Genomic DNA, 26781 nt, shown 5'->3' on the forward strand with positions numbered 1-26781 from the left:
TTCTTATTGACTTGTAAGAATTTTTTATCTATAAATTGGCACAATTTATTGCAGTATTTTGAGGAGTTTTTCTTTCATTTCTTTTAATGGTGTTTTGGACATAATGTCTTTTCCAGTAATACCCTCATCTATCTATGCATGTGAATATCACAATTGATTGTTTCTGGATATAAATTAAGAAATGACTCTTGAGGTTCTCGACCCAGCAGGATCCATATTTAAACTGAACTTTGAGAAAAATTCTAGTAGAGTTGAACCAATAACTCTAGGTGTCCTGCTGAGTATAATTAATGGGACGATTTATCTTTTGTAAGATCTGAAATGTGGAGATATCACTGTCAGTCATTCTGCAAACAGTGTGTGCATTGGCATTGAATTTCCCTTTCTCCTGGCTCCGGGGAAGGCAGAAAAGTGAGAGACTAGTTTGTTGGTATGGACTTAATCATCAGACTACTGATAGCAGTGAGACAGTCTCCATCTCCCTCCTGGGCTCAAAATGTAGGAAATCCAAGAGAGAGCCTTTATTAGCTAACGGATAAGTTGAAACCCAAGCATAGTCCATTCATAAGCACCATCTGGAGGCCAGTAAGAAAGTTGTTGTGTGGTGGCATTTTTCACATTAGAGAGTTGCAATTTGCAGAGCCCATTCAGTCCCAGCGTGAGCTGTGTAAGGCAGCTTGCTCACTTTTCTCTGAGCTTTTGTCCATGCAGGTATGGGTTAGTGTCGTAGCCTTGGACTGCAAGCTCCTTCAAGATGGGGGATTCCATAAAAATACGCCTTTCTAAAAGGTCTGCAGACATGACCGCTTGAGAATGTATTACAAATGTTTCTCCCAACTCTACTGAAGTGGTTTTCGACTCAAAACTTTCTGACTGTTCCTTGTCTGAGGCTGATGTTTCTTTCTGTCCTGCTTATTATTATTCCCTGCTTGTTAAGTCTTATATTGTGGATTCCTTTACGGATGACCTACTGGACACATCTGCTACTCTCTGTTGGCTCCATGGTCCAGTAAAACCAAGCCAGCCATTCTAATGTAGTAATTTGACCTTCTACCAAAATCATTGCAGATATAAAAAAGTGATCTTTGAGAAATTACCTATAGAATTATCTTAGAAGATGAGTTGCTTTAGGGATGCCTGGGTGGCTCAGCGGTTGAGCGTCTGCCTTTGGCTCAGGTCAGAATGCCAGAGTCCTGGGATTGAGTCCCACATCAGGCTCCCTGCAGGAGCCTGCTTCTCCCTCTGCCTATGTCTGTGCCTCTCTCTGTGTGTCTCTCATGAATAAATACATAAAATCTTAAAAAAAAATGATGAGCCATTTTATAAATGCCTCTATCAAAACAGTAAGAGAAATTGGGGCACCTAGGTGTCTCAGCCAGTTAAGTGTTTGCCTTCAGCTCGGGTCAGGATCTCAGGATCTTGGGATTGAGCCCCACATTGGGCTCCCTGCTCAGTAGGGTGTCTGCTTCCGTCTCTCCTCCTGCCCCTCCCAACTCATTCTCCCTCTTTCTCTCTAATAAATAAAATCTTTAAAAAAGAAAAAAGAGAAATCCTAGAACTAGGAATATTGAGTAGTAAAGATAATTTATCTTCATTTATGAAATATACAAAATAAATAAAAACCTGCAGTATGCTCACCACTCTACCTACCTCACCCTAGTTTAAAAAAAAAAAAAAGAGGGCTCAGTGTAGAACTGGTGGCAGTGGTGATATGGTTATCAAGCAAATAAGGATTTATTAGAAAGGCATTTACAGTATTATTATAGCATTTTATTCTGTGTTCTTTTGAGGCCCAGTTGGAACCCAGCTAAAGCAAAGAAGGGGCTTGTATGAAAAGGGATGTGCAAAGCTGTGAGATAAATTGTGTGTCATCACTGAGGGCCTATTGAGAAGTAATCTGAGTCACTGGCAACCCCAGTTTCTATTGTCAGCAAATTTTACAGCACAAAGTGCAGGAAGCTTCAACAGTCCTTGAACAATTTTATTCTTAAGATGTGTGTTAAGACAGAGGCTATTATGAATTCATGCCAAGAAATTATTACTTATAACCATTGCATAAGGCAAGATGTGGAAAAAGTACATCTTTGAGGCTCTCAGATATTTGGAGTTTTTTCTATTAGAAAAAGAAGATTACAGAATTGGCCAGAATCTGGGCCGGTTCTTTTTGTTCATATTCTAAAATGCTTTTCACATACCCAGGATTATTGGGCACACAGAATTGGAGCTTAGCTCTCTGTGGGAAGAGACTAGATCAGGATGAGTGGAGATCTAGAAATGAGACATGCCAGGATGGTCCAGAGATCATACTGACAGCTGAGAGATGGCAGTTCAAGGACGTGATCCTACTCTTCATACCTCTTTTCCTAGACAGATCCTGGAAACAGGTGCAGCGCAATGGTCCATGAAGGCAGCTCTGTGTGGGGCACTATGGCAGCCGGTGATGGGAACCAGCCCTGGCCTGAGCTTTGGAGGCAGGACTTTTATACCTGAACCCTAGTCTGTGGAAGCAGGGATAGATGTCACATCATCCCAACAGAGTGTTACCACAATTGGAATAAAATCTAGGACTGATTTAAACAAATGGAGGAAAAGCTCCTGGTTACTAGAAGTGGACCACAGACGGACTTGGCTGTAAGTCTAACTTGATACCAAGTCCCTTGGCCAAGGAGAGTAGAACTCTTTAAATACCTTCTAATCAGCTGCTGTAGCCCCTCGGATAGGCAAGAGTCCAAAAGGCCAGCTGGTCCTAGGGAGGGCAGAGGGCAAGAGCCTTGCAGGGATGTCAAGGTCCATGGCAGTGACTTCAAAGTATGTTCCAGGCCAAACTCACAAGGCTAGATCTCCCATATTCTGCCTCAGTGATTCTCCCTTTTGGGGTATCTTCACTTTCTTTCATGTTAATCACAAGGAAAGTTTATTCTGTTTCCTGTTATTCCCTAGATAGTAATGGTGTTGCTCCTTTGCACTTAGACTGAAGATGACCAGGGAGGCTTTATCGAGTCCACTCTTCATATCAACTTGTAGAGTCTCATGTTCGTTTTCCACAGAAACACCCTCTTTCTCGAGGTTGGGTTGGATACCGCCCTGTATTTGCTCCTGTCATCAGATACTAGTGATAGCTAAGTTGGTACCACCGCCTAGGTTTTCACTGCCAAAAGCCTGGGCAAGTCACCAATTCCAAGTAAGAAGTGAAAGAAGATATACACCCTGGAAGGTTACTCTCTTGATTACCTCTTGTTACCAGTATATTTGTGTTTCTCAGGAGGAGAGTACTGACCTGGAAATGAAAGACATGTGTATTAACTTGTCCTGTTAATTGCCACTTGCTCTCCACCTCTCAAGTTGGCCATGATGAAAGCTGTACCCACCTGTCTGCCCATGAGACATGAGGTGATAGGAGTAAGACAGTTCAGGGCCCTTGGAAAATAGATAGGTAGTGTGGCAGGCCAGCTTCCTGAGTTCCCAGCAGACTGAGGGGCAAAGTGCAGAGTATCTTTATTTATCATTGATTGAGGATTGATTTAGAATAAGGTTAGCTCTCTTTTTGCTTTAGTGTAACCTCCTCAGCCACAAGTTTTTCTATAATCTCATTTTGGGGAAATTCAGGGGTCATTTCAAGAAAGATGGAGATATCTCAAGGTCGCATTCATTTCAAACTGTCTTCAGTGCCTGAAAAACAGATTCATGTAATGAAAGATAAATCTTAGATAAACTAGCCCAGATTAATGGTGGTGGTCACATCTCATAAACATACTTCACGAGTCAAAGAACACTTCTGCATTCTGTAAGTCCTCAAAGAAGGTATCACTGCAAGTGTGAGTTGTTGTAATGAAATTATGCTGGAAAATAATCAGATGTTGTCTCAACTCAAAGACATTTTAATTTCAGTTAAATGTCAGGAAGCAAATTAAATCCCAAGTAAAGCTTAACCTAAAATTACATTTGAAGGCTGGGTTTTCAAGACCAAGGGTAATGCAGTTAGAGTTTGTTTTTATTTCTTTGTGCTTTCTTCTAAACACTGTAGGCAGCAGCCTTATTGAAAAAAGCCCTTACAGAAGAGTGTGACGGTAGGTCAGCTATTCATAGTAATGAATCATCCTGCAGCTTGCCATCTATTCTGAATGACAATAGTGGAATAAAGGAAGAAAAACCTGCTCCATGGCTCAACAGTGTTCATACAAAGGAACAAGGTAACTCTTGCTATAAATTCTGTCCACAGAAAACATGCATTCAGAGTCAGTGCAACACCCTCTTTCTCGAGGTAAACCTGTAAAATTAAGCTGACTAGAGAATACCTCTGATTTTAATATGCATGATATGTTCTTTGTTTTATGCCACCTTTTAGGAAATATATTTGTTTTCATTTAGTCTATCAGGAATGGAAAACCTAATCATAGATCTGCAGTTCTGCTGAATTTCCGATAAGGTTTTTTTTAAGATTTTATTTATTTATTGGAGAGAGAGAGCACAAGCCAGGGGGTAGGAAGAGGCAGAGAGAAAGGGAGAAGCAGATTCCCTGCTGAGTGGGGAGCCAGACACAGGTTCCAGGACCCCCGAAATCATGACCTGACTCAAAGTCAGGCGCTTAACTGATTGAGCCACCTAGTGCCTCTCTAATAAGTTTTTATAAGTATTGAAATCTTAGCAAAATGAATCTCTTGGCAGTAGATCATTTTGATCATGTGACAAAGATGAAAGTGATTCCATAAAATACCATGGAGTTTTTGATATCACTTCATAAAATTTACTCATAATTTGTAAAAACTCTTTTTAATTGTAATGGAACTTTTTTTTTTTTAAGATTTATTTATTCATGAGAGACACAGACAGAAAGAGAGAGGCAGAGACACAGGCAGAGGGAGAAGTAGGCTTCCCGTGGGGAACCTGATGCAGGACTCAATCCCAGGACCCCGGGATCATGCCCTGAGCCAAAGGCAGATGCTCAACCGTTGAGCCACCCAGGCATCCCAACTGTAATGGAACCTTATAAAATTTTCAACTGATGACTAAGAATCAACAAGTTTATGCCCCCCAAACTTCATAGCCAATTTTTATTTTCTGGAGATTATGATTATTTTAGTTCTGTTAAGGCCTGTCAGTAAACTGCTGTAATGACATTTCTAAGACAGCCATGAGTTGCTCAGGACATACTGAGAAGTCAGTATACTCTTGCAGAATTTGGAGCTCACTTGTTTTAAGCCCTATTTGAATTTGATAGATGTCAGACTACAGTATTTTGCTTGAAGGTGACATAGAGATACCTTAGATTTTGAATAAGTTTCCTTAGGAAACAATACTGTTTTAGACAAAAAAAATAAACTAAGCCACAGAAAGGACTATGGGGAGGCAGTGAAAATAAAAGGAACGGCAGTTAAAAAAAAAAAAGGCGAACAAAGGCCTACTCCATAAATATAGCCTTGAGATACATCATGTGTTCTTTTTTTTAGAAATTTCCAGTGACTGTGGAGGTGAAAGCAGGGAAGAAAGCATGGCAGCGAAGATCCCGATCACAGGTAAAGTTACTGTCATCAGTGAGTTTCAAATGGGATTCAACCTTATCATGTAACCAGAACCTTGTAGATTAGTGGTTTGTGGACTCCACTAAGAGCAAGGATATTCAACAGCTACGCGCTGAAGCAGGCATTTAATCCTAAGAGCCAAATGTGCAAGCTTACGTTTAACATAAACTAAAAGTGGAAAATAACGGTGTCTATTGAATTCTTCATAATCACTCATACATTTACACCTGTGAACACTGCCATCACATAGCCTTTCAGCACCTGCATCTGGGTGACAAGGTCAGTCTCCATGGGGAACACCCAGTCATTATATGGCAAACTACAGATATTTGTGATGTTACTCTTTTCTTGCCTGTAATAATTGAATGTGTATCATTAAAATAAGGGGTGGGGGAAGTGCCAGACAGGAAGCTTTCCTTGTACCTCCAATAACTTAAAACTAACCAAAAATAGGAGGTGGTTAGCTCATCTGATAATTCAACAATTTAGCAGTAAGGTTTCATCAAGACCTATTAAGATTTCTGTATAAGTGTTAGGCTTATTTCAATGGAATCTCAGTATCTTTATTTTTTCTGGTTTTAGAATATCAACAGCAGCAATTAGTATTCTGAACAGAGTTCTATTTGTCGTACATCTAAATTTACTAGTACCTTATTTTGTAAAGTGGTGTACTACTTTATTAGAAATTCAAAGGTCTGACTTTAAATATTTATACAAGTAAATACACCGTTGCACCGAGGTACTGAGGCATGCATCTGCATATGTGGTCGTTTTGTTGTTTATAAGCAGAAAAGAATGGCTTTCTTTTATGGCAGTACAATTCATGGCCTGATGATTAATTTTTTAAACCCATGTTTCTGTGATGAACTCTGGTTTTGAAAAAGGAGTATATAGTAGAGCAATTATTCTATATATTCTGCATCAGATAATATTTCACCCCAAAATACAGAGGTTTTCTTTTCTTTTCAATGTTTTCCCAGTGATATAGTTTATTGCATTTTTATTCTTCACTTTGAGAAAAATTCTGTTAGGGTCTCTTCTTTATTTTTTTTATTTTTTATTAATAGAAGTATAGATATCCCAAGCTGCAAATAACCAAGAAGTTATTTGGATGCTTTTCCTTTGCAATTTATCTTTGAATGCAGAAGTATCTAATGACCTCTGAATTTATTTCAGTTAAAATGACAAAAACTTATTGGGTAGAAATCAGGAAATGACCCAGTTGCCCATTCTTACTTCTCCAGTATTCTTTCTAATCATCCCTTGCAAGTAGTTGACTCTCCCCCAAATTAATGCAGATAGTATTTTCCATAGACTTTCTTTAAAATAAAAGAGATAGTTAAGTACTAGACTAAATTAACTTGGGGGAAAAAACACACACACAAAACAAAAAACCTTTTCAAAGCCAATGACTTTGTTAGAGCATTTCCAGTTCTCTCCTGGCTACCACATTCTCTTCTGTACCCCCCATTTACCGGACCTCCATGAAGTTAATGTTCGAGGGTCTCAGGCCCTGCTTAAGGGCCACTATTGTGACACAGGTCGCTGAAGTTACTTTGATCTGAAGTTCTTTTTTCCCCCCACTATTTTGTGAGATATAATTGTCATATAACATTGTATTAGTTTAACACCCCAGTTCTTGACCATCACCTTTTTATTAAATATTTATGTCTTTTGGCATAATTATTTGGAGATTTGGCCTTTGGTAGAGTTAGGGCAAGTGTGTCATTTGATTTAAGTTAGAGTCCACCTCTCCCTTCATAATAATTTTGTTGAGGCTTTCTTGTTGTTTGAGCTACATTCTTTCTACAGTATTCCAAAGAAAAGGAATATTCCAGAGGCTGCCCTCTGGAAGTTGAGGCTATTTGGTGGCTGTCCCTTGGCTTTGGCATCGGTTGTCTATGTGAGCTCTTTACTCATTGCTCTATTTCTCCACCCTTGTGAGCCTCTGAACTGGGAAAGCAGACAAGTTACTCCCTGGCAAGTTTGTCTTAAAGTTGAAATGAGATTGTGTGAAAGTGCCAACTGTGTACTACATACTCAATACATGAACGCTACCTGCTGAGTTGCAGTAGGCACTTGAGAATGAGACCAACCCGAGCCCTGTGCTGCATAATTCCTCATCGACAGCACTTCCGGTAGTACCACTAAATTAGATTCTGCAAGAAATTTCTGATGGTTGAAAACTCAGTGGTTCGAATCCAGAAAGATGTTTACTTTATCAAAAAGGTATCTTGAGAGTTTCATGATATTTTAGGAACCTCTAGTTAGTCCCATGAAAAAAAGGTTAGAGAGGAATAACTAGCAGGAGTTGATGAAGTGATTCCTGGATGTCTCCTTGGTGGAGGCTACCCGTCTCTGCCTATGAGTGCTCATGCACGGGTTGAGGACACTGTACGGTGCCTGATCACCAGGCGAGTCTTCCTGTGGTGTGCTGTCACAAGGGTGGCTGGACGGTTGCAGCATTTCCCCGGTCTATTCTGTGCAGTGCTCCACCTGGAAGATACTTTGAGAAATATGTATTTTGGACCCAACCCAACGTGACCCCTCTTTCTCTCTATAGCCAGCACAGTGTGCTGCAGCCTGTTAGACTTTTACAACTTAAAGTAAATGCACCATTTAAAAGTGTGAACCTAGAGTTTCATATAACTAATTTTCCATCTGAAAATGGAATCTTTCCTATAAATGGCCAACAGTTAATATTCTGTGGGACACATTTTGGGAAATGTAAATATGCACACATATATGTTGAATGTTTAGTAGATCCTTAAGTCGGGCAGCCCCTGTGGCGCAGCACTTTGGCGCTGCCTACAGCCCGGGGTGTGATCCTGGACACCCGGTATTGAGTTCTGTATCGGGCTCCCTGCGTGGAGCCTGCTTCTCCCTCTGCCTGTGTCTCTGCCTCTCTCTCTCTCTCTCTCTCTCTCTCTCTCTCTGTGTGTGTGTCTATGAATAAATAAATAAAATCTTAAAAAAATAAAATAAATCCTTAAGTCTAGGGGTGCCTGGATGGCTCAGTCAGTTAAGCGTCTGACTCTTGATTTCAGCTCAGGTCACGAGCTCAGGGGCGTGAGATTGAGCCCCCCTCATTGGGCTTCATGCTGGGCATAGAGCCTGCTTGGGATTCTCTCACTTTCCTTTTGTCCCTGTCCCCTAAAAACAAACAAACAAACAAACAAACAAAACCAAAAAACCCTAAGTCTAATGAGGACATCAATTTTCTCAATAGTCTAAATTTATCTTCAGCATTTTCCTGCAGTTTCTTTTTGTGGTAACATCTCTCGTGGATGAAATTGCTTTATGTTATAGACGTTGGGCTGCTTCAGCATAACTAAACCCAGATGATGTTATGATTGAAAGTTATATGTTAAAGCTCCTCCCCAAATTGATGACCAGCAGGTTACAGTAGTAACATGTAATAGTTCAAAGCACTCCTCTTCAGTGTGGGTCTTCTGTGTGACATTATGTGCTTTACAGCCATCTCAGGAGAGGTACAGTAAAGACAGAGGCTAAGGCAAAATGCAGGAAGCTGGGTAGAATGGGTGGGAAGCCCTGAAGTGACACTGTTTTCAGAATGACAAGGGTCCTGGGGAAGTTTAACCCAAAAAAGGCACAGAAGCTATCTGTAAGTATTTGTGGGGCTGCCACATACCAAACATTTATCAATAACTATAGCGTGTAGCTTGTGGGGAGGAGGCCTGTATGTGAGTGTTGCAAGGAAGGAATTCAGTGTTGGTCATGGAAGAACTTTCTGGCTCTTCATTCCAGCAAAAACAAGGTGAGTGTCTTCCAGCTGCTGGCTGGTTGCACCCCAGCAGGAACCCGCTCCCTAGAGGGGCACTATGGAAGGAATTTCTGTTCCTGGGAACACTAACATTCCTTTAAATGCTGGGAGTCTGTGATTCTCAGTCCATAGTAAAGGAATCAACTGTGCCAACATTCTCATTTATTTTTTTCCCCTTTATTTGCTTATCACTCCCAAACATAGGTTTTCCTGACAGAGGGGCTCATCCTTAACAAATTTGCTGTCACTCTGAAAAGCATCTGCCTTGTTGATCATCATCTGGGAGAGTGTGAGTCTCATGATTCTGGCTCCCACAGTCTGTGCAAAAATTTACACAGAAATCCCTACACCCTACAACCCAGCCCCCACGCACAGCCTGTATGATCTGCCATTGTTAACAGGCTACTCCTTTCATTAGTCTGGCTGTTCAAACTAAAGAATCCAGATAGGAAGCAAGGATTAATTTGAATGCCTCTGAATGTGTGGTTTTCTGTATATAATAAATAGTATATCATCTGCATGTATGCTGCACCTTTACTTGGGCTGCATGTGGAAATACCAGGATAGCAAAAGCCTGAGGCCCTGCCCTCATTAAAGCCTCTGTCTGCTCCAATTTTCATAACAGCCTGTGGGGCATAAATATCAGTAACTTGTTCTACACACAGTCCAACAGAAACCTAGAAAGGTTAAGATTCCTGCTCAAAGCCATATAGCTAGCTAAGGTATTGGATCTTGAACTCAAACTTCAAAATTTAAGCCTTGACCTCTTTCCATTCTACCACTCTTTTTGTTTGACATGAGAGGCAACTGTATCAGGATGGCTACATCAGTGAAATGTCAGTGTATGGCCCAATAAAAGATGAGCTCAGCAAGGACACTTTGAGAGCTTAATGAGCAAAGCCATACCTTTCCTTTTCCTTGTGTTAGGCCTAGAGAGGTGGGCAGCTTGCAAGGATTTCCAAGTACAGGTTGTACCAGATGTCCGCCCTTAGTAAAGAGTGCAGTTAGGCCTGAGACCACACGTGGGTGATAGGCTATTCAGGTCAGCGTTTCCCTGAAAAATTTAGGCTTAGGATTAAAGTGATGCTTACCTAGCTGATGAGAGAAAGTGTCCCTCTGAACTACTTATACCCTCAGGTAAAATCTCCCACATTGGCAATTTTATTTGTATTCACACCAAATTTACCTTTAAGAGGTGAGTTTCCGTTGTATCAAGTGATGCAGCTAATGCTAAATGTCAAAAAAACCCATCACCTAACAGTGTCCGGCACACAGTGGGCACTCATCTTGTCAAACGAATGAATAAAAATGAGAGTATTAAGGAGTTTCCTTAATGCTTGTTGATTCAGGCCAGAATAATATCTCTTGCAGTCATTCACTCCACCAGTACTTTTCCCACCCACGTGCCCATCCTGGCAAAACTCATCTCCTTAAGCTCCATGTGAAAAGGCCTCTTAGCTTTTATCTCAAGAGGATTAAGCCTCTAAGAATGTCCATTCAGCCTCTCATTCTTTTAACACCAATTCTCTTGGTCAAGCTGTGTTGAAAGTGGTTGCCTGACTGTGCCATTTCTCACTGATATTCTTTGGAAGCTGAAATATTCAAGGTCATACTAAGGTACGTCCATTTAAAAGCTTTGTGGGAGGTCAGCATAGATTTGAAGGTTGCCACTTAGGGTTCTGGGCAGTGCTTCCCAAAACATGATTACTTGAGTTTTTTATCACACTGCAAAAGGGCTGGAAATCTACAACAGCCAAGTTGTCATTGGTGACTAGATTTATCCTGGGAGAAAAGACTGCAGTCACAACTTTTGGTGGCGGGAGAACCACAGCATTAACACCTCTACTGAGCCTTTTCCAAGACTGTGTCTTGCTTGTCCTGTCCCAGAAATGCACAAGAATCATGCAAAGACATGTTACCTGTTATACTTGGGACCAGGAGCACCCAACTCATGCAAAACCAAGGAAGCCACCATGTGCTGCTGGATTGTCCACTGCAGTCCATATGGTCCTCTCCCTGTGGCAGGGGTCAGACTGCTGGTGCTTCACTGGTGGGGCCTACTGCCTACTGCTTGCTACAGGAAAGCATTCCTCTCTCATGACATTGAGGGTGGTGGTGGTGATTTAAAGCGGTTAGTAAAGAATGAAAGGCATCTATCCGGAGAGTGCTCTTGATTGGATGCTCCCATGTTCAAGAAAACCAACTCCTTAAGTGCCCAGAGAAATTCTCCTCTGTAGTTGTGCAGTAGCATCCCATGCAGACTTTTAAACATGTCCATACCCCAGCCACACCCTTGACCAGTTACATCAGAACCTCTGGGGGTGGGGTGGGAGGGCTGGGTATCAGTCTTCTAGATACCCAGGTGACTCCCGAGGTTTGAGAACCACTGAGCCGGGGGGTCTCAAAGCTGAGAGAGCCCTTGTGGGTCATGTAGTGAAACACCCTCATTTTACACAAGAGACCCAAGTGAAGAGAAAGGAGGAAAAGGGATTGGGCTTAAATATTTCAATAAAATTGTGGCTCAGGGAGTGTATTATTTTCCCAGGGCTGCTACAACTAAGTACCACAAACTTAAAACAACAGAAATGTATTCTCTCACAGTTCTGGATACTAGAAGTCTAAAATCAGAGTGTCAGCAGGGCTGTGCTCCTTCTGAACCCTTCCATGCCTGCTCCAGCTTCTGGTAACTCCAGTCTCTGTCCCGTGTTCACGCTGCTACCTTTTCTGTTTCTCTGTTTGCTCTCCTTCCTACCAGGACCCCAGTCACTGGATACAAGGGTCACCATAAATCAAGGATGACTTCATCTTAAGGTCCATAACTAATTACATCTACAAGGAACCTGTTTCCAAAGATCATATTCTGAGATTCTAGGTTAACATAAGCCTGGCAGGAGGCGGGTGCGGGGAGATACTTTGCAACCCACTACAGTGGATGAGGAGGGATTTCTGTATATTTTACATTTCTAGCACCCAGGTCATCTTATACAGTGATTATTCCGGGCTCTAATCTAAATGATGATGATAATATTACTGTCTTTATTTCTGATTCTTCTCATATAAATCATTGCATACAAAGCTGCTAAAAATCCTGTGTTGTGTGCCAATAAAATACAGCTTCCTGATCAGATTACTCCATCTTTGAAAAGTTGAAGATTCCATACTTTCAGAGTTGAACACCCACCTCCCACGACTGAACTGTGTTAAGTGGCAGGCACTAGGGCTATATAAATTTACATGTGAAGAAGTGTTTTGGTTTGGTTTTGAAATGTTAAAGAGCAGTTACAAACCTGCCATTTATTTTCAGGTGTAATTGTTGAATTGCCCCATAGAAATTAAGAATGGTGCTACTATATGTTGGCAAATCGAATTCCAATAAAAAAAAAAAGCCCTAGGTGGAGAAAAAAAAAAGAAATTAAGAATGTAATGTAAATACTTATTTTCTGAAGCAGCTCCAGGCTACTCATCTGGATTAGGCTTTCTTTCGTCTCTTCTGTATGCATTGGCCCTCTTCTTGGTGATAGATTTATGGGCCCAGGATGACTGGTGGAGTGGGATGTATTGCAGAAAATCTGGACATGAAAGGCAATTCTCGTTATGGATCCAACCTGTGTGTCTCACCTTCACAAACACTTGTGGCCTTCAATTTAAAAAATCCTACATACAGATGAGTTTTCTGTATTTTCTGGTCATGGAAGCACTCCTATCCTAATATTCTCTCATTTTCATTTGAACAGATTATTAGACAAATGATTTCTGGATTTTAAGCGATAATCCTTAGAATTAATTTTAGAAATACTTATCACAATTTTTATTTTCTTTGGTAAATATGACTTGGTTTGCCAGAATCAGCCACACATCTAGCACAGCATGAGGGGGTAATTGAATGGGTGTAGACATGTGTGAAGGGTAACAGCACTGGGAAACTCAGAGGATGGAAAATACTTTTCAAATTTCGTTTTAAAAATACTGCACACTTCATACAGAAATAGTAATTATCTTCCTGTACTCGAGGCTACCCAGTTCTTTGTCAGTTCAAGGTCATTTTTTCCTAGCCGGAATGATAGTAATTGTTTGCATCGCCTTTTGTTATTCCTTTTCCTGGCCCAGCTCTTCCCTTTTTTCTTGAGGGATTTCTGCGAAAGCCCTGGGCAGACTGCCTTGGAGACACCCCTTCAGGGCTGGTGAACCCCACATTTATCTGGCTCTTGGAAAGGGCTGTTAAAAGCACTTGTTCATCAGATATTTTCTTTTTCTCTTTATTTGTCAATTTAGAAGTATTTTAGCAGGTGTACATTTGCATATAAAAGAGAACAGAAGATAAGAAGTTGAGGCTTTTTCTCTCTCCCCTTCTCACCAACATCATCTCTCTCCTACCTCCCTTTATTCAGCATGTTTTCTCTTTCTTTCCCTGGCTGTTCCATTTTCTAGACACAAAATGCATATCAAAAAGGAAAACACAGTCTCAGTGATCGCTCACCACTTTGCAGGAAGACAAATGATTGGGTTTGGCCAGCTTATGGAACAAACTAGGGAAAAATATATTTATCTTGTCGTGTCACTGGTCTGGAATTAATAGCCAGGGGTGGATTTTAACCACCATCACCCCCGACCCCTTGCCTTGTTTTATGTTTTAAACTCCGTCCACTCTTTTCTACTTTTTAAACTAAATCTTGATGTAGATTTGAGTATATAGTGGATGCTTCTGGAGAGATCCAGAATGGAACAGTTGAGCATGCATGTACACCAGAACATGAAAAAGAATGAATGAATGAATGAATGAATGAATGAATGAAAAAGAGTCGTATTCTTCTAAATATTTGTTTTATTGAATTATTTGCACTACTCAATAATTTTCTGAGAGTCTGACATTGTTAATAGGAGGAAGCATTTCTCTGGAGTTTTAAGGCACAGGCTGGAAAATGAAGCTGTAAGGGGCCACCCAGGCCTTCCAAGTAAACTGGCAGACTTCAGGTTAACTTGAAGTTGGGAAAAGGCAAATCTTTTTTTCTTTTTCTTTTTCTTTTTTCTTTTTAAAGATTTTTACCCATCTGTCTGAGAGAGAAAGAGAGAAAACGTATGAGCAGGGGCAAGGGGTGGGGAGAGGGAGAAGCAGACTCCCTGCTGAGCAGGGAGCCAACCTGGGGCTCCATTGGAGGACCCCAAGACCATGACCTGAGCTGAAGACACTCAACCAACTGAGCCACCCAGGTGCCCCTAAAGTCTTCTTCTTGGGAACCACATGAGCCCTTGTCCCTACCTTGTTTAAGCAGACTAACTTGAACCTCTAGATTTGTTACTTTTGCTCCTTTGTTCATTCATTCGTTAAATAACTATGAATTTTCAGGGCAAGGCAGTGCAACTTTTAACAGCCTGATTCTTTACTGATCTTCCCTCCAGAAAAGCCTGGGCCTGAGTTGCCACAAAATTTGTGCTTGAGCTTTGCCTTTTTCGCTCTATAAAGCTGACATCCTAGTCTTCTAAGCCATTCCAGGAGGGTATCTGAACTGTTGGAGCCCTCTAGCAAAAACTGCACTCTTGCCTCCACAAAGAGTGTGCAGCCTGGTCCATTTGATATAGATGTCTATTTAAAAATCTCTACACAGCTGTGTAAGCCCCCCTTGATAATACATTTCGATCAATTTTCAACTAAGAAAGCTTTTCCTAGGGATCTCTGGGTGGCGCAGCGGTTTAGCGCCTGCCTTTGGCCCAGGGTGCGATCCTGGAGACCTGGGATCGAATCCCACGTAGGGCTCCCTGCATGGAGCCTGCTTCTCCCTCTGCCTGTGTCTCTGCCTCTCTCTCTCTCCCTCTCTCTCTCTCTGTGACTATCATGAATAAATAAATAAAATCCTAAAAAAAAAAAAAGAAAGAAAGCTTTTCCTAATATCGAACTTGTATCCCTTGGCTGAAGGTTTTCTCTAAGGGTTCCAGTACTTATACAATCAACACAGAAAAAACTGTCTACCGCCTTCAAGTTTGGGGGTTGCAAGTATGTTCTGTTTGGCCTTTAAAAAAAAAAAAAGAAGTCGAGCAGCCCAGGTGGCTCAGTGGTTTAGCGCCACCTTCCACCCGGGATGTGATCTCGGAGACCCGGAATCAAGTCCCGCGTTGGGCTCCCTGCATGGAGCCTGCTTCTCTCTCTGCCTGTGTCTCTGCCTCTCTCTCTCTGTGTGTCTGTTATGAATAAATACATAAAATCTTAAAAAAAAAAAGTCGTCTGGCCTTCTTTCCCACAGGGCAGCAATTGACTGTCTCCAGAGGACAGCTGTGCCCTCTGGAGGAGGCAGTTGCTTTCCAGCATGCTACAGCACTGCCATTCCCCCTACCCTACCCCTCTGAAGTCACTTAGTGCAGTACCTACTTGGCCCCAGAAAGCACCTGCATTTACAGTCCCACCCTGTCCCAACTGTTGCAGTATCTGTGTACCTGAACCCTTCTCCTCCTGTTTCTACACAGGCTATGTAGCCTTTAATCTCTCCTGATTTTTTTTTTTTTTAACAAACCATTTTTGGGTCAGCTCCCAATCTTTCATATGTTGCTGTAGCTCTACTCGCTAAAATAAGGATGTGGACATGCTGTGGGAGAATAACTCCCAGCTCTGAGCATCTGATCCCTAATACAGACCTCGATGGTCAGGCAACAGCTTGCGCTGTCTACTCCAACTCCACCAGCTGTTTCTGGTGTCCTGTCTCCATTGGTGTTTATTCCTCCAAGTGAATGCATTTAATTCTATTACCTTTTAAGCTTCATTTTGCCATTAAACTACTGAAGGAATCATGGGTAGGGATGGGGTAGGTGATGTGTCCAGCAGTCCTCAGCTTGATTTTGCCAAAAGCTTCTATCAGATCAGGGCAGCTAGAGATAAAATGTGTCCATGTGGGCTTCAGTGACTCTAATTAGAGAAGGGCCCACAGAAGTTTTCAGGATCACATACCAGTGAAGATCCGTGGTTGGGAAGGGGTCTGGGCTTTGGTTGAATGGAACAGGAGAGAAGAGCTATCTCTCAAAGTAAATTTGGAGCAGTCTTTTTTTTTAATTAATTTATTTATTTATGATAGTCACACAGAGAGAGAGAGAGAGAGAGGCAGAGACACAGGCAGAGGGAGAAGCAGGCTCCATGCACCGGGAGCCCGATGTGGGATTCGATCCCGGGTCTCCAGGATCGCGCCCTGGGCCAAAGGCAGGTGCCAAACCACTGCGCCACCCAGGGATCCCAATTTGGAGCAGTCTTGAAGGGAAATTCTACAGGCCAGTTACAGAGACCAAGTCCCTTAAGAAGTAAGGGAAGATAGATCTTTAAAGGCCTCATCACAAGAAAAAAAAAAAGTAACTCTGTAAGGTGATGGATGGTAACTAGACTTACTGTGGTGATCATTTCACAGTGCATACAGATGTCAAATCACCATGTGGCATACCTAAAACTAATATAACATTGTATGTCAATTATATATCTATTTAAACAAAGAGAGAAAAGGAAAGGAAACCAGAATAAAAGTGGGTAGAACATGGAAATGGCTGATCTTTCCAGAGTAGTGGAATGGTCCTTTGTCACAAAGAGTGAACTCACTTCACGTTTCTCCATTGCTAGACTTAGACCAGTAACAATATCAGTACTGTCTAATATTTGGATGGAACATTTAATCCCCCCAAATCTGAAATTACCTTTCAGCTACCAGCCTGCCATTTTTCACAAAAAAACCCTCTCCTGAAAATAAAAGGCACATGTCTTCCCAGTCTCTGAGAAACAGGAGACCCAGCTCACTGGAGTGAAATGATTTACCTTAAGATAATAGACCAGAGGAACCCCAAACCCAGTCTCCAGCTGCCAGGAACCTTTGTTTTATTGTTAAATGTCTGTCTTTGCTGTCTTTTCCTAGACCAAGTAAGTGTAATTGAATGCAGAAATAGCATATGGTCATTATGCTCTAGACTTAGATCCTAAAAGCTGAAACTTTTAATAAAATAAAACCAAAACAGCACATTCTCCTCTCCTTTATAATGATTCTTTACCTACTTAGAATCCAGATGCCCTGTCTTTGATTTTATTAATATCTCCCCTCTCTGCAAATAATGTTACAAGTCTGAAGTAATATGGACACTAGGATTAATTGGAGAGTATTATGATGCCATCCTATTGGAGCCACCCTAGGACAACGAGACTAACCTACAACAAGAAATACTTTCTGTCCCAGGCCAGCATGTGTGTGTCCGTGTGTGTACACACACACACACACACACACACACACACACACAACAGTACATTCCCATCCTGCATGCATCTGGTGGTTTTTGTATTAAATTTTTCACAAGTCTGGTTCCAGTGTTTCAAACTGATTTTACAACCCAGCAGTGTTTAAAGATGTTGCCTTAGAATTTATTTTCAGAGTTAAGGGTCCTTGATCTGTACATATTTTAATTATATAATTAATTATGTTTAACATTCTAAAATATGCTCATTTTCAAGATTTATCTTTATCTTGATTGACTCTCAGGGCAAGAGACGTTATATTTTCATTCTTCAGTGTGATAGTAGTTTTAATCCAGTAATAAGGGGCTCGTGCTTAAGTTCTTAGATGGAGCCAGCAAACACAGGAATGCAGCCCCTGGTGCTGACAGCGGGAATCCTTTTATTTTGTCTGTGCTGTCGGTTTCATTCAGGTATCCTTGAGACTTGAAGTGATAAGGAAGGTTGTGTCACTCTGGTCCTTTATGTTGCCCGCAACGTTAACTCACAACTGATGTGATTAGAAGCCGTGCAGTCCCCCACCCCCCATCCTGGACCTGTGGACCTGAGCCAGGTCTGTGCTGCTGCTGATCCCTCTGGGGCACTTGGCTTTTTTGCTCCGTCCCTACAATAAGCCTAGGTTGGATTTTCTCAGCTGTGGGCCTCTGAGCACATCCTGCTGTGCCTAGTCTTCCCCATCTTCCTGCCCTCATCCAGCCTGTCCTCAGCCCTCACTGCACTTCAGAGCCAGGAGTGCTCCGGAAGGACCAGGAGACCAGGGAAATCAGTGCTGTCTCTTGGATTTGTTCCTCTAGTGGCTCCTGCAAGGCCCAGAGAAGAAACCATTTTACTATGATGTGGAGCCTACCCCAGACCCACTCAAAATAATGACTAGAATTTGGCCACTTTAGATGAACTCCTACAACTTGTCTTTGAGTCTTGAAACCTGGGTTCAACTAAATTGCTTTTTGTTTTTCAGAATTTCTAAAAAGTGACAGCTTGAAAAGTAATTTGCATGCGTTTGAAAAGTGTAAATGGCATATGAAGAATTTAAGAAAGTTCTCTCTGGTAGTAGAGAACAGTAGAATATTCTGTATTTATGTGACTTTTTTCCCCACAACTAAACCAATATTAATATTTCAGTATCATCAACTATCCAATCGGTTTTCTAGTGTTTTTTACAGGTTTTTTTTTTTCTGACACAGCCAGACTGTGCCAGCACATTGCATTTGGTTTAGATGACCAGACAAGTCACTATCTAAACAAGGAAACATTTGACAGTAAAAGGGAATTCTATTCATAGTTACACCAGGACAACAGGCATGAACCTGAATCATCATGGACAAATTGGGATGTCTGCTCACTCTACTTTTTTTTAATTATTATTAAAAAAATACATATAACATTAAATTTACCATCTTAACCAAGTTAAATGTACAGTTCAGTAGTAATCAATATATTCACATTGTTGTGCAACAGCTCTCTGAAACTTTTTCATCTTGCAGAACTGAACTACTGTACCCATTTCACACCTATTTCCCCTTCCCCCTTGCCCTCAGTGACCACCTTTCTACTTTGTGTTTCTATCATTTTGACTACTTTCAATACTTTATATGAGCAGAATCATACAATATTGATTCTTTTGTGACGGCTCATTTCACTTAGCCTAATGCCGTCAAAGTTCATCTATGTCGTAGCATGTGTCAGGATTTCCCTCTTTTGAAAGGCTGCTTAATATTCAATTGTATTTCTATGCTGCGTTTTGTCCATTATCTGTTGATGGATGTTTGGGTTCCTTCTGCCTCTTGGCCTATTTTGAATAATGCTGCAGTGAACATGGGTGTGCCAGTATCTCTTCAAGATCCTGCTTTAAAAAAAAAAATCCTGCTTTCAATTATTTTGGATATATAGTCAGAAATAGGATTGCTGAATCATGTGGCAATTTTCTTCATAACTTTTTGGGGAACCTCTATAGTATTTTCCAGAATGACAGCACCATTCTACACTCCCACCACCAGGCACAGGGTTCCAACTTTTCTGCAACCTTGCCAACACTTGTTATTTTCTGTTGTTTTGGTACTAATCATCCTGATGGGTCAGATGTGACTATTTCATTGTGGTTTTCAATTCCATTTCCCAAATGATTAATGATTCTGAGCATCTTTTCTTGTGTTTATTGGTCATTTGTATGTCTTCTTTGGAGAAATGTCTGCTCAAGTTCTTTCCCCATGTTTTCATTGGATCATTTTTGTTGTTGTTGTTGTGCAGTTGTAGAAGTTCTTTATATATTCTCGATATTAACCACTAATCAAATCTGTTTTTTCAATCATTTTCTGCCATTCTGTAGGTTGCCTTTTCACTCTGTCCATTTTTTCCTTTGACATGCAGTAGTTTTTAAGTTTGTTAGAGTCCCATTTGTCCATTTTTAACTTTGTCAACTAGACTTCTGGTGCCGTCCAATAAATCATTGCCAAGTCCAATGTCCTGAAACTTTTGTGCCATGTTTTCTTCTAGGGATTTAATAGTCTCAGGTCTTGTGTTTTAAGTCTATAATCCACTTCGAATTGATTTTTGTCTGTGGTATAAAGCAAGGGTCCAAATTCATTCTTTTACATGTGTATATCCAGCTATCTGTATCTTTTTTTTTAATCTGTAGAGACAAAAGCCTATCAGTTGCTGAAGCAGTCTACCCTTCAGGATAATATAAATCACACTGAAGACAGATTCCAAAAAGCAGATGTTTCTGTCTTACAGCTGTCAGGTAAGCGGGGCATATTCACTCAAAGCCAGTGTCCAGGGGACCTAGGGTGGCAGTGAATGGTATGTTCAGGCAAGGGTTCATCCTTTGAAGGTTTCTGGAGATTGCTGTGTAACAAGCTGTCACCAGGTCAGAATAAACCAGTACTTTTTCTGTTCTTAATGAACGACAGATTAGCAGTCTTCCCTCCTGGATCTGTGCTGGCCCCCAGCATGGCAACGGCCCAAACAGACCCTCAGATTCTACTGGTATGTCGTAATAGTAACTTGTCACTAAGTACCACTGGAGACACTGCCAAATTCCTTCTTTTTCCCACATCTTCCAGTTTCTTAATCATCAGTGGGAGCATCATGCTGGGCTACCTTCCTCTCCAGAATGTTGGGGGACTTGGGGTTCTTTAAAAGAAAATACTCTAAAAACCCAGTAAAGCTAAATTTTAAGCTTAAATGTAGTTCCTTCAGGCTAGGATTTTTGTTGTAACTGTAATTTTCTTTGTTCTCAGATATTCTGTTCCTGTATTTTTGTTTTCAGTGGTTTTTCTCTTATTACACCTTTTTTGTAGTATGAGTCACCTCAGCTCCTTTGTTAAAGTAAATGCATTAAAGAATGCTTTAATGACTTTCTTATTTTTACATAAACCACCATGTTGCAATTTCACCTACTGGAATAAATAATTTTTTTTAATATCATGTAATTCCCAGTTCATATCTAGATTGCTCAATCATCTCATGAGATAGTTCTTTTTTTTTTTTTTTTCTTGAGGGACATACTTATGGTGCATTAAACTTAGCTGTCTGTCTTTGGAGAGCTATTTCCTAGATAGTATTAGTGTTCAAATCAGTTGCTGCAAAGTTCAGTATTTTGGGTGTTTTGAGGATTCATGGAGGCCTAGCATAGAGCCTGTTAAAGTCCTCAGAGAGTGGTGGTGGTGGTGATAGTCTGAACTCTGCAGATGTGAGACTTTGCAGTCTGCTGCCGTAGAAAGCAGGGCCTCTGCCTGGGTGGAGGTCTTTAGCACTTGGGAAGGATACAGCATGTGTGAGCCCTCACCTGGGCTTTTCATCACCTTCTGCACATTTAAGTCACAGAATTCAAGTCCAGAGGGATCTTAGAAAGTATTTTTTTTTAAAAGAAAGAAAGTATTTATCTGACCCCTCATTTTACAAATAAGACCCCAAGAGAGTGATGCTTCTCTCAGAGCAGTACAGCCAGTCAGCAAACACACCCGTTTGGAAGGTGACTCCACCAGTCTGTTTGCGGTAAGTGTATTTGCGATAGTTAATTGGACAGGCTCAAAAGATCAGTAAATTAGACAGGAAATTATAGTCCCTTGGACGTATATCAGACAATTTGGTACTGTTAATATAGTAATAATCAATATATTCATTTATTAACCTTTTCATAAGCAACGGGATAGGTTGTATCGTCAGGCACCCCTACATTCAATTTCCTCTCTCTACCCTCAAAATGACACTGTATGTTTTGCAAGATTCCAGATTTTCTAGCACTGAGATCACAGGACTTCTCATGGTCCTGGCTGTCATCACAGTTAGATGCTGCTTCTGATATTTTACCTTTGGTCACCATTACCTTTTCACCCTCATGCCTACTCTGATCCTAGGGACTTCTCTGAGCTCCAAAGAAAAGCGGGAAGTGGGCGGGGAGGGCAGAGGGAAATGGAAGCCACATACCCATGTTAGACCTCACAGCCTGGTTACAGGGTAGCAGGAGGGATGTGGGCCCTGAGCTCGGGAGCCACCCCTATGTCTAACTGTGGAAGAAGTGCAGACTTCAGTTACTTTTTGCATCAGATGTCTTAGGCTCTGTCTCTGGACCTGTCACCAAGGTAAGCTGCTTAAACCTCCTGCCTTTGTTTTCAAGAACTTGTCTTGTTAAGCATGTGGGAACTCTCTTCAGATGAACGTGGACACCTTGTTAAGTATCACTCGGCTGCAAAGGTCCTGTGAGGGGGAGCAGGTTACAGGTCAGAAATTCGGCCAGTGCCTTTCCCAGCAATGCCCATGCACCTCCATCCGTGACACCTGTGACCACCACTTTGGAATCAGACTGGTAGCTGACACATCCAAGGTGCCCAGGATGCAGGGGTGGTCCGACCCCCTTCCCCCACCTGCAAGGAAGAGGTGGATTGTGTGTCTTCCCCATTAACCTTTCCAGACTGGTTAATGAGTGGCCTTGATAACTTTCAATGGAAGTTCATTCTCCTCCACAAAATGGAAAAAAAGAGGATTCGACAGAGGGATCACTGTCATTCTGGGGAATCAGTGATTTCTGAGCCCTGGTTCCTAGCACCCATCATTTTGGTGATCTCTCAGTGCTGTGTCCTCATGTTACAAGGTGAATTATCAGTGAGTGCCTAGTGCCAGGGGAGACACCTATGTGTGTACACGTGTGTCTTGGTCATTTAAACTAGAGCTCCTTGAGTGATTTTTACTTTTTGTGACTGCTGTGTGTCACAGGACACCCCCCCCCCAACACACACACACACACACTTCCTTTCAGTATTCTGCCAACATGTAGTTCCTGGCCTCAGAAGCTCCCTTGCCTGCTGTGGCTTGAACAGCATCTTCCCCGTCGACATTTGTTTCACCAAAGTTATTGTGCGGCTGCTGCTCCATTCAGCGCAGTCCTTCACTGCGTGGTGGCCAGCACTCACTCTCTTCGTTTGTGCTTATCACAGGTTTGAACATTAGCAGCGGGACATTCAAGACAAAGACAACTAACAAAATTGCTTCAGAGGCTAGTTTTTCATCGAGCGAAGGAAGTCCTTTGTCAAGGTAAAGTCGTGAAAGCCTTTCTGAACAGTGGCGACAAGAAGAGAAATGTCACTCTGTTAATGAATGAAACTCTGGCTGCATATTATTTTGTTGTTGTGACTTGAGGGAAGGTTAGGGTTTGGGTTTTTGTTGATCTGAAATAACAGTCGAAACTTCAGTCTACCTTTGAAAATATTTGCACCAGAGCCAAGCATTGTTTTGCAGCTGTTGTTTCGTTGGTTTAAGACTCAATTGACACCTCAGTGAACCACAAATTAGCGGCTACAGCTGCTCGCAGTAGGGCTGCTTAGAGACCACATAATGGAGTGTGTCGGAAAAGGGCAGAGAGAAAACCTCGGGCCTTAAAAGAAATAAAGTGGCCTGTTTCTTCTTCCTGAGGCGGCTGACATGTATACTGGCAATTGCTGGGGACTTGTTTTTGTATTCCTCTTTTTCACCAAGCCTTTGGGCCAGGTTACCCTTTCCTTTCCTGCTTCGTCCCTGCTTATTGTCCATAAAGAACAAAATTCATCCTTTCACATTTGGGGAACTGTAGCCCTTCTCATAACTTTTCCAGACAACAGTAAGTGAGCTGGCCAGTTGTGTGCTGGATTTGTCACTGACATGAAATACTGACGGGGCAGTGGCGTTGGGTCAGAAAGAATTTATTGATGGGAATAGAAGCAGTTGCCTGAGGAGATACTTACTGTTTTGGCTTCGGGCTACATGTTGTTTAAAACCACACAAATTTCCTTTTGTGATAACATTTCCCAATTAAAACCTTGTCCTTTAGATGATTGAGTTATATATGAATTAACTTCTTATCCTGATGAAATTTTCAAACAGAAACGTCACATTTCTAATGTCACATATAATATCCCGTAAGATAGTGATTTGATCCAGAAACAGATTTTTTAAACGCAAAAAAAAAAAAAAAGTCCTGCTTTCACTTATATTGTGAAAACATTGTAATATTTTTAGGTCCTGGAATATATTAAAATGAGATTGATCTTCTAAAATTAGATTGTTGGGCAGCCCTGGTGGCTCAGCGGTTTAGCGCCACCTTCAGTCCAGGGCCTGATCCTGGAGACTCAGGATCGAGTCCCACATCGAGCTCCCTGCATGGAGCCTGCTTCTCCCTCTGCCTGTGTCTCTGCCTCTCTCTCTCTCTCTGTGTCTATCATGAATAAATAAATAACATCTTTTTTTAAAAAAAAAAGTCTTTAAAAAAATAAAATAAAATAAAATTAGATTGTTGCATTTAGAAACCTGACAAGTTCAATTTTAGGAAATTAGTCATGTGGTTATCAGAAACCAGCGTCTTTAGTACCTGGGTTTTCATCCTTGTTTTTGAAGGAAGTGGGAGGAAATGAAGCACGGGACAGGAAGAGTGTTAAAGTTTTTTTTTTTTTTTTTTTTTTTTTAGAAATTCAAGTTCTGGGTCTTCTAAAGGAAATTTTAAAAGGTAGTAAGTTCTACAGGTGGTTTCAGGGCTCCCTGTTACCATTTGGCTCCATGATACATCTGTAGTTGTTAAAGATTGTTAGAAGTGATTTTTCCATTATATCATAGAGGCACTAAAAAGCTCAATCCTTCCTTAAATTGTCTTTATATATATATGTGCTCTTGACACAGTTTTATTTTTTTTTTAATTTTTATTTCTTTATGATAGAGAGAGAGAGAGAGAGAGAGAGAGAGAGAGACACAGGCAGAGGGAGAAGCAGGCTCCATGCACCGGGAGCCCGACGTGGGATTCGATCCCGGGTCTCCAGGATCACGCCCTGGGCCAAAGGCAGGCGCTAAACCGCTGCGCCACCCAGGGATCCCCGTTGACACAGTTTTAAAATACATTGAGAAAGCAGCTGGGCCCCAAGAACATTTACTCAGCCTTGTGTCTGTATTTCACTAAATTATCACTTTCTTCCCCCTTCATTCCAAGGCAGAGACCTATTGTTCCTGGATGAAATTAACTTTCTAAATGAATTACAAGTCATTTCATCAAGTCCTTTAAGAGAAAAAAAAAAAAAAAAGGCCTTCAAGGAACCTTTGGTCTAGACCCTTGATAATCCAGTGATGAAAAGGTGCAGGTGTTGAGTGTGTGGGTTTGGCGTGCTGTTGGTCATGGTGTGGTTCCTGTGCTGGGTTTGGTGTTGTGAGTACAGCACCCTGGGCTTTGGAGAGCTCTGGGTTTGCTGTTTGTGCTTGGATTCACTGAAATTTCTTAGAGGCTTACATTTAAGGATCCCACTTACTGCAGTCACTCCTTGTGCTTTATTGCTTTTACAAGTGGTCTCGAAACCCAGTACTTGAGAATAAACATAACAGTGCAGTGCTGCTGTAGCACTTTTAAAAATTCTTCTTTGCTCTATTTTGTCAGTGAGCTGATGAGCAACCTCAAAAAAAAAAAAAAAAGCCCTGCTGGACTTAAAAAAAAAAATGGCTTCCTCTGATGTCCTAGAGACAATAATTATGATGTGCTAGTTAAGCCCAAACTACAGCTGAGGGATTTTACTTTAAAGCAGCGGCTTGGGTGCAAAAATGCATTTATAGCTCTTTGTCTGCACCTCATTATGTGTGGGCCTGATTCATTAAGTAATTGGTTTGCAGTTGTTTACATGAGTATTAAGGCCTTCTTTTCAGCCGCCTTTGAGAGATACATTGTGCAAATGTTGCCTGTGATGAATGCAGAATGAGGGCCAGAGGGTCCGTCCTATTGGCTAAACAGTGCACTCTGTTGAAAAGCCAGAGAAAGAGATTGGGTGCTGCTTTGCATAGCAATGACTTTCTTAATAAGCGTTGCAGATTAATACACACAAGCTATAAAAGATGCAAAGAGATACTCTTAGCACATTTATACATGCTCATTTCATTGTGATGGTGGTGGGATCTGGGTGCTTTCATATTCCGATTTTCAGAGCAGCAGCTTCAGTGCATGAGCCGTAATAGAATCCGATGTTTATTGTATTATAAATCACGGGCAAGTAGGCAGATCGGCAACAGTTTATTATTAAAGATTCTTTCAGTGTAAATCTTTTTCTACCATTGTATTTGCTTCAGCAAAATCATTTTGTGGTTGAGTGGGGATGAAAGGCATAATGTACGAAGGAGTGAGTCCTAATAGGAAGCCGTTCTCTGAGTAAAGACCACTTGTTCCCTTTTGTTCAGGGGTGCATGCCAGAGCTTCCTCTCCTCTGCAAACATTGTCTCGCTTTACCTTCCCCAGGAAGCGTTGTTCACGCTCCCGATCCATTTATTCAATTGAGAGTATATTTTAACAGCCTGCCGTGTAACTTCAGTTTACTGGCTGGATCGAGATAACATTTTACCCAAAGAAAAGGATGTGTGCTTGCAACACAATTGCCTGGGGGAAAGGTAGCAGAAGTCACCCAGCTGCAGCACCCTGGCAGGGCCACTGTGGGTGGCATTCCTGCCCACCCTGCAGCTGGGAGCGGCCAGCGGAGGGCGCCAGGCTGCAGCTGATGCTGTGGTGGGGACTGCTCTCTCTCTTCCTGCTTGGTCACTGTGCCCTTTTCCCTTGGGATAACACAGAGATCACAAGGAAGCCATTCCAGTGAAATAAAAATGTGGTTTTCCTGGGAGTCCTTTAAGGTTTCCTATTAGAGCTCCCGTTCTTCGTCTCTGGCTTACCAAATCTGCATTCCCCTTAAATTCTACTAAGTAAGCAGCTGCCTACCTGTTTCTCGTCACAAACCCACACACTT

At 41.5% G+C, this 26781-nt stretch overlaps 1 protein-coding gene and 1 long non-coding RNA gene across 7 annotated transcripts in view; one reads left to right on the forward strand and one right to left on the reverse strand.

Moving 5' to 3' along the window:
• The window catches only part of KIZ (kizuna centrosomal protein), a 130143-nt gene that overhangs the window by 93735 nt on the left and 9627 nt on the right, over window positions 1-26781 (forward strand). For all 3 annotated transcript variants that reach the window (XM_055345482.1, XM_055345490.1, XM_055345473.1), the window contains 4 exons: window positions 4025-4190; window positions 5448-5513; window positions 20184-20288; window positions 22984-23080. In XM_055345482.1, coding sequence (XP_055201457.1) covers window positions 4025-4190; window positions 5448-5513; window positions 20184-20288; window positions 22984-23080 — 434 coding nt within the window. The remainder of the gene's footprint in view (window positions 1-4024; window positions 4191-5447; window positions 5514-20183; window positions 20289-22983; window positions 23081-26781) is intronic.
• The window catches only part of LOC129522946 (uncharacterized), a 68543-nt gene continuing 55488 nt past the window's right edge, over window positions 13727-26781 (reverse strand). For all 4 annotated transcript variants that reach the window (XR_008667020.1, XR_008667021.1, XR_008667022.1 and 1 more), the window contains one exon: window positions 13727-14355. This is a non-coding gene — a long non-coding RNA (uncharacterized LOC129522946). The remainder of the gene's footprint in view (window positions 14356-26781) is intronic.

The sequence above is a fragment of the Nyctereutes procyonoides genome, unplaced genomic scaffold (genome assembly GCF_905146905.1).
Source record: "Nyctereutes procyonoides isolate TBG_1078 unplaced genomic scaffold, NYPRO_anot_genome, whole genome shotgun sequence".
Taxonomy (NCBI): Eukaryota; Metazoa; Chordata; class Mammalia; order Carnivora; family Canidae; genus Nyctereutes; species Nyctereutes procyonoides.